Source organism: Haliotis rufescens, unplaced genomic scaffold, assembly GCF_023055435.1.
Source record: "Haliotis rufescens isolate VD_foot unplaced genomic scaffold, xgHalRufe1.0.p SCAF_7, whole genome shotgun sequence".
NCBI lineage: Eukaryota > Metazoa > Mollusca > Gastropoda > Lepetellida > Haliotidae > Haliotis > Haliotis rufescens.
Genome location: NW_025964361.1, coordinates 12,850,173 through 12,864,881, shown reverse-complemented (window position 1 = coordinate 12,864,881; position 14,709 = coordinate 12,850,173). Strand labels below are relative to the sequence as shown.

Genomic DNA, 14,709 nt, shown 5'->3' with positions numbered 1-14,709 from the left:
GAGGACGTATGAAACATGAGAATAGCGGTGTTCCTACATCATGGAGGACATATGAAACATGAGAATAGCGGTGTTCCTACATCACGGAGGACGTATGAAACATGAGAATAGTGGTGTTCCTACATCATGGAGGACGCATGAAACATGAGAATAGCGTTGTTTCTACGTCACGAAGGACATTTAAATAATGAAAATAGCATTGTTCCTACATCACAGGGAGCGTATGAAACATGAGAATAGCGGTGTTCCTACATCACGGAGGACATATGAAACATGAGAATAGTGGTGTTCCTACATCACGGATCCGGAGGACGCATGAAACATGAGAATAGCCATTTTCCTACATCACAGGGAGCGTATGAAACATGAGAATAGCGGTGTTCCTACATCACGGAGGACGTATAAAACATGAGAATAGCGGTGTTCCTACATCACGGATCCGGAGGACGCATGAAACATGAGAATAGCCATTTTCCTACATCACAGGGAGCGTATGAAACATGACAATAGCGGTGTTCCTACATCACAGAGGACGTATGAAACATGAGAATAGTGGTGTTCCAACATCATGGAGGACGCATGAAACATGAGAATAGCGTTGTTTCTACGTCACGAAGGACATTTAAATAATGAAAATAGCATTGTTCCTACATCACAGAGGACGTATGAAACATGAGAATAGCAGTGTTCCTACATCACAGAGGACGTATGAAACATGAAAATAGCGGTGTTCCTACATCACAGGGAGCGTATGAAACATGACAATAGTGTTGTTCCTACGTCACAGAGGACGTATCACACAATAGAATAGCATTGTTCCGACATTACAGGTCACGTAACTACCCATAGTTATCAAACATTGTGGAATGTCGTCAATTAATTCCAGAAAAGCAAAAACATAATAGTAATTTCACAAACATTTCTGCTTTTGGAACAAATATCCATGTTCTATATCCCTGTTTGTATGCTGGCCCCTGTGTACAACCACAGCTCCAACAGGGGCAAGATGACAGTCTGGGTTTCTGTGTTAATGTTTTTCAACACTTCACAACACAACACTGTCTGTCTTAACCGCCCGTGTTTACTGAAGGTATAAGCCAGGCCATATGATATGTAGGTGATTGAAACACATATGAAAGCTCCAAAAGTGTGATCATTTATTTATACATGCAGTCCGCTCTACGTCTGATTGTCCCACCCACGACCCTGGGGACTTGGTAGTCAGTACAGATAAACACACGTCTCAGTTTCCTCAACTGTTTTGTTATTATAAATAGCCAGCATGTTTGCACATGAAAACATAGCAAAATGCATTCAATTAAAATTTCTGACTGTGCAATTGCACAAGTACTTTAAGACTCTGTTAAAGATCTGGTAGAATATTGTGGTTAGTACTTATAATTGTTTTTAACAGATTTATCTTCTAAATGGTTTCCACGAGTTTGCAAGGAGATGGTAGACATGCTCAGTTGTGTACCATACATCAAGTTCCATCTCATCACGGCAGCCGTGGCTCAGGTGACTTCAGTCAATATTACGCAGTCCACAAAAGGCGCAAATCACTGTTCTGAGTTGCTTTTCTTATACCCCGTTCACATGCACAACTTTAACTAACGTGGGTAATTTTACACGTGTAACTATACATACGTGCATATATGTAAATTTACTATGCGTTCACATGAAAAGCATCTTAGGTTGTAAATAAAGTATGTAAATTGTGTAAGGCACACATATTCGTCAATCTGTTCAAGACTTTCAACACGAAACAGGTTGTTTTCCAATCAAAGTTGAATGAGGAGAGAGTTACTTCACCGAGAAGCTACAAGTGTTTGATTTAATTTGTACACAAAATTTTGACTCCTTGAAACCAAAAGAAAACACTGTCCGCTCAACTCTGTATATAAGCATAAAAGTTGGCAACTGTTGACAGTTTGTTTGGTGTTTGCAAAAGAATAGATATTAATTAGATCATCCTCTTACGTTGGCATAAACGTTCACATTGCAACATATGCACGCAGTGCAAATTTACATTTACATTTGCACCTGCTCCAGACATGATGCAAATTTGCTCCTGGTGTAAATATACACACATGTGTAAACACGTTCACATGACAAGTATACTCATGTATGTATTTCTACACATGTATAAACATGTACACACATATGTGTGGGTATTAGTCGTGTCAAGATCCGCTGTTGTTTGGTTCGAATCCCAGATTAGCCCGAGTTACGTATCTTGGTCTGTCAGTACCATTCCTTGTAAGCTTCAAGGTAGTAACAACCTCTGCACTTCTGGCTTTCCTCCCACACACAGCCGACATGCAGTGATTATATAAAATATGACAGCATATTAGTAAAGAGTTCAAACTTTATTTTACAAATGTGGTTTAGTAAGTACAAAACTATTTGTACAAATATGAGAATGTACGGCACAATGCAATTCTTGGTCAAAATAGTCGTCATCACAATCTGTATCCAAAAGATCACAGGGACAGTATTTATAAACCTTTGGTTCAGTGTCACAGATTTTCACAAGAGTTTCATGATTAGAAGTGAAAATGTACAGTACAGTGAAGACAAATCAATGGTACTTATGTGACATCTATGGAAGAATATTACTTCAGGAATTTCTTTTTTTTCACCAATATGAAATACATGTACGTATCTTTGGGTTGATCCGTACATATATACAGTTCATGGGTATTTACGTTAGACAGCATTGACTTAATATATTCTGCACTAACTTTGATACTATATGAAGAAAACAGACCACCATTTAAAACAGAAAACCAAACCTTACAATGACTTAATACTACAACAAAATGAAAGAAAGAACAAAGAATGAATTCACCAATACACTGTTAATGCTGATCTAGTTACTGTAGAATGTTAATGAATTCAATAATTTCCATGTCAACATGAATGTTTCAGAAAACTTGTCAAAACCATATGCACAACTAAAGGCCACAATAAATTAAGTGTCAGGTTTTCCCTCTGCACACTTCACTCTGAAACACATCACTTGATTTATTCAGTATTCAGCCACCTTGCTTCATGATGTTAATACATATCTTGAAAGTAGGTCCTGAATTTTAATTCTTCAGAAATGTCCATGCATTCACATTTTTCTCTTTTTTTTTTTATGTCAAAACAGATTTAGATGAAAAAGGAAAGGATCCAAATGTAACAATCAATTGATTGTGGCCAGACTGGGAAATGCTGTCTGTGTCAATACAAGGTAAGCGTTGACTAGATTCCCCTCCCCCCTCCACGTAAAGTAATCACACTATCACACACATGTTCGACAGCACTCACCATGCTAACACTTCAATACATGTGCATACACACTAGCACTTCAATACACATGTATACACACTAGCACTTCAATACACATGTATATATACACTAGCATAATGGTCTTCCAGTATCATAATCATCATCATCATGAGTCAATGTTTAACAATGTTGGGACCACATACACTATAGGCTTATGAAGATGAAAACTGCAATTGCTTCACCTTAATCCATATTTCTTACAGATATAACATACAAATCTAAAAGATAAAAAACCTGTTAATTTTAAAAAACAAATGCTTAACATTAAACACATAGATCTAGCTGTACAGATACCCTCTAGCAGAGTAAATAACGTATTGCCTGCTGTATGGACTGTAAGACTAGTGGTGTGTTGAACAAGTCAGATGCAGAGTACCCTGTTTCAAGACATCTCTATACCCGCTACTGCAATTTATGAAACAAATTTGGTCCATCTCAAATTTAAGTATGAGAAAACAAGTCCTTTTCAAATCGAAAAAAAACAGTTTTCCAGAAGCTGTTCAACTTTTTCAAAACTATAATGCTTTACATATTTTGCCTTAACGTAAAACTGGGATCTCAGAGATGTCTAGACTAGAATATGAATGTGCATATCATAAGATTGTTGTAAACACTAAATTTCAGGTCAAAGACTTAACTTGAGAATGCATCTGATTTCAAAGAGTGAAATGAAAGTCAAGCTCACAACATTGGTAACTGCAGATGAAAAACACTATGGTATCTTAACCTGTCTCTAGCTAGTGTACTGCAGAGTTGAGCCAAGTCAACGAGCATCACTTTGTAGACGTCACAACAGCAAAAACACTGTTGGTTCTGACAAAGATAAAGTCTTTGTTGCTAATACCCACAGTAGTGATGGTTGGCACACTCAGGAAGCTGGGACTCACAGCAGCAACACTCAACACTGAATCAATCAAACGATAAATGAAATATTGCTGAATCAAACACATACAAATATAACAGCAAATCGATGTGCAATTAAAGCCACAATACATGGAAGCATACAGAGAAGGCTACATGGCATAAGTAAACAATACATGGCAGAAAACTGTTGTAAAATCAGGACACAATGACAAATGAAACAGATATGAGATTCATGTATCTTTTTATGATTCATCGGTCCTCCCCAAGGACGGTGGGGTAGCCTAGTGGTTATAGCGTTGTCTCGTTGAGTCAAAGACCCGGGTTCCATTCCTCACATGGGTACGACGTGTGAGGCCCATTTTCCAGTGTTCCCTGCTGTGATATTGCTGGAATACTGCTTAAAGCGGCGTAAAACATACTCACTAACTCTATACAAAACACAGTAATGCCATCACTTGTGGGGCCACAAATCACTGCTGTATTTTCTTGGCTGTACCATTTAATCCAAGCAACCTTGGTGAAGACTGTTAGAAAACCTGCCTGAGGTCAAAATGATCATGATTTTGGAACACATTGAAGCAGATTTATGAGCTGTTTAGGAAGTTGTTCCGACATGGCAACACTGATGTGAAGCTCCTCAGCTGCGCTCTGTCCCTGTTTGGAGTTCATTTTAATTAACATTTCCCCAATACTAAGATCAGTCATGTTTTGTTGAACACACAACTAGAAACTCTTCACCTCGCTCTATCAGAGATGGGAACAGTAGAGCCAAGTAGGACAGCAGCATGGATGAGTGGACGTGTGAATGCCTGCACACTGCTGGGTATTGAAGAATTACTAGTGCCTCTATTGAAAGGCAATAACACTTATGGAATACATTATAATAATAGATGTATTAAAAATTATTTTGGGCCTTTATTCAACATAATTTCACTAAAGCATAATGACACAGCTAATACTCAGACATTTGTAAAGATTCTCCAGACATTAGTCATGACTGACCTAAATTGTCTGCAGTGACAACAAGCTTGTTTCTGAAGATGCGATAGAAGATCTGAAGATCAGATATTTGTTGATGAATGGAAGCTTCATAAAAAGGACGGTTTTCTTCCTCATATCTGGGACTATTAAATCTGTTCAAATTTGGTTGTTCTTTATTATTTACAGTTCTCTATTTCATCCAGACTAACAAAGACATGATGGCCTCGCAATCATCTCCATCAAGACAAGTATTAGATTTGATGCCAGACCAGCATGTAAAACAAAAGCTGAGCATTTAGTACATATCAAACATATTTCAAGTAAAACAAACCATGAAATAAACATGGATGGCCATAAAATAGAGTGGTTCAAAGTGTGTTGTCTAGTAGAAGGAAGTCATTAATGTCTGGTTGCTAGGTGACAGTCCTGTGACACAGTCCCAGTGCTAGGCAACCATTATCAGTACCAATCAGCTGTATTGACTGATGAGACAGTAACACAACAGTGTTCTCAGTGTTCACATCACACTGACAGCGGTCACATGACAGTGTTCACACTTCGGTGATCAGATCCCAGTGGTCACGTCAAGTCACATCATTCATGGTGGTCACATCAGAAGAGTGGTCACAGAGAACTGGAGTCCTGCTGTTTCATGACCTGATCGGTGCGGCTGTTGGACACTGATGCCGATTGGGGCCACTCATGATTCAGTTTAATGTTGATGTCCATCAAGTGACCGTACAGCTGATTGAGGTCAAGGTCAACTCGAGTTAGAACAAAAATACCTGAAAGAAATAACAGTAGGAACTAAATGTGACATATTATTTTTTCACCTCAGGAGAATTTCAAGAAATATCTGAAATATAAACTCTTGATTTACAAGATCAACCCACTGACAACTGGCCATATTGGCTCAACCTAATTAAAAACATGTATCAAGCTTTCAGCCCTCCTATTTTCTGACAATAATTGAAAACATCACCAGTCAAAAATAGATCAGCAAATATGTATCCCTTCAGGCAGGTAGATCTACACAGAGAAATGAATGATGTAAAAGCTGTGGTGACAAGAAGTTCACTAAGTCAAATAAACAAATATGGCAGCTTCACAGACTCTCTACAGCTCAGTCAGACACTCACCAGCTTTCTTCTCTGCCAGACAGCTACAGAAGATGTTGAGCAGTGTGAGGATATCGTCTTCAGATGACATCCCAAAAACATCATTGGGCCAGATAGATCTGAAAACATGACAGGCCAACATTTGAATTATTTAGACATTTGTAGAATGATGTTATTCTTCAGCTGTAAATGCAAAGTCTAACCTAAAATTCATCAAGATTCAAAAGAATGTCTCCAACCTGTCTTGACCAATGATACCTTGTATGTCTTTCTTTCAAACTAAACTGTTAAGATTTTTTATTTGTTTGTTTAACACCACACTCAGCAAATATTCCAGCTACATGACAGCAGTCTGTAAATAATCAGTCTGGACAAGACAATCCTGATTGACTTCATGAGCATCGATCTACCCAACTGGGATGCAATGACATGCATCAACCAAGTCAGAGAGCATGACAACCTGATCCCGTTTGTCGCCTCTTACGACAAGCATGGCCTGCTGAACACTAATTCTAACCCAGATCTTCACGAGTCGACCTGTTAAGACAAGTATAAGGTTTAAGTTATGTCAAATATACGGTAAGTAGTGTTTCATAAACATCATAATTTCATCATTCCTAACTGATGCCAGGAAGAATGAGATCATATCACCAATTACATGGATCATGTGTGATCAATGTGTGCACTGTCTGATCATGTGTCATCCACAAAGAGGGTCACTGCTGCTCAATACATGGTTTGTCTGGTCCAGACTAAACTGAAGGTGTTTGCAAGTACAACACAGAAGCAGCCTCTTCATCCCCATCTTCCCGAGGCATGGGAGTTAACTCACTGTAGAAGTCCAGTTCAAACCCTTGTTGAACTGGGCAGGAATTATGGAGGTATATTCTGCATAGACTAAAGAGTCTATGCATAGTCCAATCAAAACTGCATAACAAAATCAGGTTTGCAAAGCCTGAGTACCGTCAACTTAGCGTCAACAGATATTTTTCAAATCTTTTCACGTTTTTAATCAAGGTGTTCACGTGATTTTCGCAAAGTAATACCCGTTGATTATCGATCAGATCGTCTTCACTGGGCGTCACCATTCCCTTTGAATCAAGTGCAAGTGATATGAGAGGTGGAATCTGATTGGCCAGTGGGAGGGACATAGAAGGGACATAACTTGTAATAAGCCACTGTTGGTACTACGATCGAGCCAAGAAATTCAGCCTAGTTCGGCAAAGGTGGAAACTGGACTTAACACTCAGTTAACTCCCTTGCCTCAGGAAGATGCTTCAACACCATTTTCCCAATGTTATCAAATACCACATGCGCTTCCAGTACAATAGCATTAATTCCTGACCATGACCTCGATCAAGACAGCTGCGTAAGATTCAACAATTATCAAGTGTCAGGACTGTACAGGTACAGTGCAACAGCAGCTGGCAATGAATGATACAACCATATTTAACAACAACTTCAGAGATGACCTTGACCTTTGATAGATATAAGCACCATTTCAACATTCAGTGCGGTAGGATTTGTTAAGATACACGCAAACATCAAGTCTCATTCCTGTCGAGGTAAACATGACTCAGAAACTGACAATAACATTGCCATGTCTTCGCAAATTCCTGAATGATGACCTTGACCTCTGACTAATAATTACTAAAACCTTTTCAGACAATGGACCCATCCTTGAAAAGGCATACACTAAGTTCAATGACAAATGCATCCATAACCTTTTGACTAAGTTAACTATAAACTTTTTACGAAAAAGAATTTCAATCTCATGAACTTTAACATTGACCTTTTCATGACATGTGCGAAAAGAATTAATTCCACAGGGAAACTTGGAAGAAGACAATGGAAGCATCATCCCTATTGTCAATAATATTTGGATTCTTATTATGTTTGCTGCACAAACTCCAACAAGACCTTAGAGCAGTCCCCATCATAGGGCTGCTAGTTATCAACTGGCTACAGAGACATTCCTGCTACATGTCAGACTGCAACAATCAACATTCTCCCCCAAGCAGAGACTGTCCACCCACCTGAATGACCGCAGCAACTGGATGGCCTTTGGGTACTGCTGACTGTGGATGTACTCGGCCAGACTGGACACTGCCTCTTGTTTGCTGACCACCTTGCAGTCCACATTGAATGGCGACGCTTGTCCGTTCTCCAGCTCCTGCATGGCGTGAGACAGGGAGCTCTTCACCGATGTGGCTTGTAGCGACATATCCGTCACCTGTACAGACATGGCACATGCAGTCAAATCCAGAGACTTTGCTTCAGTTACCTTATTGCTAACGAGGTGTTGTCCTACCTGTGTATACCAGGTGATAGAGCTAACAAGGTGTTGTCCTACCTGTGTATACCAGGTGATGGAATGCTAATGAGGTGTTGTTTTACCTGTGTATACCAGGTTATGGAATGCTAACGAGGTGTTGTTTTACCTGTTCATACCAGGTGATGGAATGCTAACAAGGTGTATATCAGGTGATGGAATGCTACCAAGGCGTTGTCCTACCTGTGTATACCAGGTGATGGAATGCAAACGAGGTGTATATCAGGTGATGGAATGCTACCAAGGCGTTGTCCTACCTGTGTATACCAGGTGATGGAATGCTTACGAGGTGTATATCAGGTGATGGAATGCTACCAAGGCGTTGTCCTACCTGTGTATACCAGGTGATGGAATGCTAACGAGACGTTGTCCTACCTGTGGGGACTGCGTGACAGAGTGGAAGACCTCCAGAAGCTTCAGGTAACTCTCAAACAGCAACACCAGCCCGAATACCAGCTTGTACAGCCTCCGACACAGATTCACCTTCTGCAGTTAAAACAAAACTGTACTGACTGACACCTTCAAATGTAGACAGACTTTCAACGACATATCACACATTTATTTACACTTCAGATCTGCCTCCCTGGTGGACTAACCTGTTCCTCCCCACACAACAGAGCTGTCCCTCCACCATCTCCCAGGGACTGTTGTTTAATGGAAGACTTGAGGGCTTCAAGGCTCTGTCAATACAATCAGAAATAACATCAATCAGATGAATAACAACGCATCAACAAAGGTTGAAAAGATAGTGAAATTAGCAGAGCATGATCAGTAGAATCACATACCTGTTCTGACTGGTCTTTTCTCATGCAGTAGGTCTCAAAACATTCCTGTATCTCCAACATACAGAAACGGTGGCGCTCCAACACTCGACTGCCTATCAACTAAAAATCACAAAAGGCACATCAAAATCACTTGCATACAACTGTAGCAGGAAAATAGATTCAGCCACAATGAAGACAAACACAGCACAGCATCAGCCATAACAAAGGCAGATCTCCTAAACGATGCCAAAAACTATAGAACCAACGTAAAACTTGTAATACAAAAGGCAAAAGCTGTTTATCTTTTGTATTTACAGACAAGCTTACCCTAAAATTGAAAGAGCTATTTAAAAAACCCAATGCAAACTGTTGGTGCTGAGGGGTTTTCTTTTGGAAAAAAATTGAAATCCAAAACATTTCCAAGTGAGACCACCTCATCCATTCAGTCAGCTCCCTTGACAAGCATAGGCTGCTAGAAATTCCATGAAACCCCCATGGGCTGTGTGTAACATGTATCTTCCCAAGGCAAGGGGGTTAACTGACCAGTCCAGTTTTCACCCTTGCCGATCTGGGCTTGAATTTCAGAGTTATTTTTTGGCTGGACTAATGAGTGTATGCATAGTCCAATCACAATCGCGTAATGAAATCTACTTCCAGTTTGTAAACAACACAGCGACTGCTGAGCAGATTACAGTCTATTGCTGGCATGTCAACTGGGCATCGACAGATAAGTTCCAAATCTTCTCATATTTTTAATCAAGGTGCTATAGTGATTTGATGCACTTCGCCAGGCAAGACTCATCTTATTACAATATCTATTACATTATCTCACATCGTCTTGACTGGGCGCCACCAAGTGATATGAGAGATGCAATCTGATCACTAAATAAGAGGGGCATAGAAGGGGCAGAACTCATAACAGCTATTGGTGGCACTATCGATCGAGCCAGGAAATTCCAGCCTAGTTCAGTAAGGGTGGAAACTGGACTTTTATAGTCAATTAATACCCTTGCCTCAGAAAGATGGCAACAGTACGTACGCATACTGTGAGACACGCTAGCCATACTCACACTGTCGGACTCAGCAAATATGAAGGGACATTCCATCTGCACATACAGCATATCCAGAACCGTCAGTGATTATGTCAGGAAGATAACTTTCTTCAGTTGCGAAAACATTAAGCAATCTTTTGCTTTACATTACAGAATGTTTGAGTTTGTGCTGCAAAGGATTTGCTAAAAACACATATTTAGTAGATCCACCACCAATGTGTACTATAGTACCTAACAACATACGGATACAACTAATACTCTAAATACTGAGTTCTTCCTATCACTGTACAGAAATTTCTTTTCAGTTATGATATTGGCCATGACATTAATTATTTTCTAAACTATATCACCCATAGATAGGGGAGAAAATGTGTGAATAGCTGATAGCCATTTCCGGCTTATTTTACAAGACAAATACACATGTAAGCTTAATCTCTGCATATGAAGCATTGTCTGACATACAGTACAGAAAAATAATTGAATTTGTAAATCATCATGTCTAGTGATGTTTTATCGTAAATTACATGTTTTCTTTGACCAAATTTGCAAAAAACAAAACAAGCACACAAACTCCTATTGCCGCCATGACCATAACCAGAGATGCGTAGTAAAGCAGTGTGCATGTGAAGGGAAGTAACTGCTCGCTATATTGGATTGCATTGGTTTTTTAGTATTGTAGCATTTCACTGCCAAGGGGTTGTACATTTGAGATGTGGAATATTTAAGGGTTTTGTTGTTTTTTTAAATGAAAATAAAAGCGAAACATGTAACAGACTTTATGACATTATGCGGGCGGTGCCTGAGAACCAAAACCATTATTTTTTTTAGCCTTAATTACAGACTTGCCTAACTATTACAGACTTGCTTGGGATTATGGAGATATTGTGTTTCTGGATCTGTACAAGTAGATACAAGTTGGGGAATCAAACCCAGGTTTCAGTGTGAGAGAGAAAGTTTATACCACTTGACTACCCACTGCCCACTAGTACATAGTGTAATAAAGGATATTGATCTGTGAGGCAATAGTCTTCAGAGACTCAGTCTTGGAGATGTAGAAACATGCTTCCTTTGTCATCGTCATCAACCGGCGTCGCAGTTCCTGAAGTGGACACAAGTCAGAGTGAGTGTGGGCTAATGCTATAGCATGATCAAGATATATCACCAGGGCCTGTGCATGATGGAGTCTGACCCAGACAAACCAGTGGTTGATAGCATGAGCAACTATCCACTCATGGGGATACAATCATGCATTATCATACACTTCTATGACAACCATGGGGTACTGGGAGCCTATTCTTCCTAGCATCCCAACTGGATGATCACATGAAAATATATAGCATGCTTACTAACAGGACAAGTGTATCTGTTCACAAGATTATTACCTTCTTTGTGTCACTTCTGTATTTAGCAATATTCCTGTAAAGTAGGAGCTTGGCACAACAATGATTAGGTTTCACAAATTATGCCCATGTGGGTGATTCAAACCTCAGTCATCCACCTAATGAGCATTCACTTTTCCCCCTGACCTACCCTATTGCCAGTAATGAGCAACGCTCTTCCCACTGGGCTACCCTACTGCCAGTAATGAGCAACGCTCTTCCCACTGGGCTACCCTGCTGCCAGTAATGAGCAACGCTCTTCCCACTGGGCTACCCTACTGCCAGTAATGAGCAACGCTCTTCCCACTGGGCTACCCTGCTGCCAGTAATGAGCAACGCTCTTCCCACTGGGCTACCCTGCTGCCAGTAATGAGCAACGCTCTTCCCACTGGGCTACCCTACTGCCAGTAATGAGCAACGCTCTTCCCACTGGGCTACCCTGCTGCCAGTAATGAGCAACGCTCTTCCCACTGGGCTACCCTGCTGCCAGTAATGAGCAACGCTCTTCCCACTGGGCTACCCTGCTGCCAGTAATGAGCAACGCTCTTCCCACTGGGCTACCCTACTGCCAGTAATGAGCAACGCTCTTCCCACTGGGCTACCCTACTGCCAGTAATGAGCAACGCTCTTCCCACTGGGCTACCCTGCTGCCAGTAATGAGCAACGCTCTTCCCACTGGGCTACCCTACTGCCAGTAATGAGCAACACTCTTTCCACTGGGCTACCCTACTGCCATTAATAAGCAACGCCCTGTCAGCAATAAGCAACACTGTTCCCAGTGGGCTATCTTACTGCCAGCAAGGACTCCACTCACCCGGAACAGCCTGGGGAACACCTGGAAGGTGCTGAAGGTGTGGGCCAGGGACACCTCCCCCATCACCTTGGTAACGTGGTTCTTCCACACCTCCTCTACCTCGTCACTCTGCAGGTTTAGACTCAGCGACTGCAGCTGGGAGAAGCTAGGCGACGACACCGACGCTGTCAACTCCACGATGTCCGTCTCACTGGGGTTGCTGCACAGACTACGCCTGCAGGGATACACAACATGGAGTATTAGACTGTGAGAGTAATGGTATCAGTGGGATATCTTGCAATGTCAAAGATGACACATTTACACGAAGTACATAATCATTTAAGAAATCATCTTTCAGTTTTGTAGGTTTGATAGTTCTTCCACTAAGCATTTACATTCCAAACCAAGAGAAGGTGTGAATGCTACTTTATCATATGTCAGTTAAAACAGGACTGTCTGGACCAGAAAAACAGTAGTTGGTAGCATGACCTACCTGGTACACAATGCGTGTACACTACAACTGTTGTTCAGAGTATATGACCCGAGCCATGCGTGTACACTACAACTGTTGTTCAGAGTATATGACCCAAGCCATGCGTGTACACTACAACTGTTGTTCAGAGTATATGACCCGAGCCATGCGTGTACACTACAACTGTTGTTCAGAGCATATGACCCGAGCCATGCATGTACACTACAACTGTTTTTCAGAGTATATGACCCAAGCCATGCGTGTACACTACAACTGTTTTTCAGAGTATATGACCCAAGCCATGCGTGTACACTACAACTGATGTTCAGAGTATATGACCTGAGCCATGCGTGTACACTACAACTGTTGTTCAGTGTATATGACCCAAGCCATGCGTGTACACTACAACTGTTGTTCAGAGTATATGACCCGAGCCATGCATGTACACTACAACTGTTGTTCAGAGTATATGACCCGAGCCATGCATGTACACTACAACTGTTGTTCAGAGTATATGACCCGAGCAATGCGTGTACACTACAACTGTTGTTCAGAGTAAATGACCCGAGCCATGCGTGTACACTACAACTGTTTTTCAGAGTATATGACCCAAGCCATGCGTGTACACTACAACTGATGTTCAGAGTATATGACCCGAGCCATGCATGTACATTACAACTGTTGTTCAGAGTATATGACCCAAGCCATGCGTGTACACTACAACTGTTGTTCAGAATATATGACCCGAGCCATGCATGTACACTACAACTGTTGTTCAGAGTATATGACCCAAGCCATGCGTGTACACTACAACTGTTGTTCAGAGTATATGACCCGAGCCATGCATGTACACTACAACTGTTGTTCAGAGTATATGACCCAAGCCATGCGTGTACACTACAACTGTTGTTCAGAGTATATGACCCGAGCCATGCGTGTACACTACAACTGTTGTTCAGAGTATATGACCTGAGCCATGCATGTACACTACAACTGTTGTTCAGAGTATATGACCCGAGCAATGCGTGTACACTACAACTGTTTTCAGAGTAAATGACCCGAGCCATGCGTTTACACTACAACTGTTGTTCAGAGTATATGACTTAAGCTATGCGTGTACACTACAACTGATGTTCTTAGTACACAACCAGAGCCATGCGTGTAAACTACAACTGATGTTCAAAGTGCACAACCGATACCATGCGTACACTTCAACTGTTGTTCAAAGTATATGACCGGAGCCACATACAGTACAACTGTTGTTCAGAGGATATGACTGGACCCACACAGTACAACTGTTGTTCAGAGGATATGACTGGACCCACACAGTACAACTGTTGTTCAGAGGATATGACTGGACCCACACAGTACAACTGTTGTTCAGAGTACACGACTGGACCCATACAGTACAACTGTTGTTCAGAGTACACGACTGGACCCACACAGTACAACTGTTGTTCAGAGTACACGACTGGACCCACACAGTACAACTGTTGTTCAGAGTTCATGACTGGACCCACACACAGTAAAACTGTTGTTCAGAGGATATGACTGGACCCACACAGTACAACTGTTGTTCAGAGTACACGACTGGACCCACACAGTACAACTGTTGTTC

The 14,709-nt window shown here is 41.2% G+C and overlaps 1 protein-coding gene across 6 annotated transcripts in view; it reads right to left on the bottom strand.

Annotated features, from left to right (window-relative positions):
- Positions 1–2,350: 2,350 nt before the first annotated feature.
- The window catches only part of LOC124141893 (protein furry-like), a 91,045-nt gene continuing 78,686 nt past the window's right edge, over positions 2,351–14,709 (bottom strand). For all 6 annotated transcript variants that reach the window (XM_048387691.1, XM_048387688.1, XM_048387690.1 and 3 more), the window contains 9 exons: positions 12,641–12,854; positions 11,456–11,546; positions 10,466–10,530; positions 9,417–9,515; positions 9,228–9,311; positions 9,007–9,117; positions 8,336–8,532; positions 6,321–6,418; positions 2,351–5,966 (listed from right to left, as the gene is read on the bottom strand). In XM_048387691.1, coding sequence (XP_048243648.1) covers positions 5,806–5,966; positions 6,321–6,418; positions 8,336–8,532; positions 9,007–9,117; positions 9,228–9,311; positions 9,417–9,515; positions 10,466–10,530; positions 11,456–11,546; positions 12,641–12,854 — 1,120 coding nt within the window. In that variant the 3' untranslated portion in view covers positions 2,351–5,805. The remainder of the gene's footprint in view (positions 5,967–6,320; positions 6,419–8,335; positions 8,533–9,006; positions 9,118–9,227; positions 9,312–9,416; positions 9,516–10,465; positions 10,531–11,455; positions 11,547–12,640; positions 12,855–14,709) is intronic.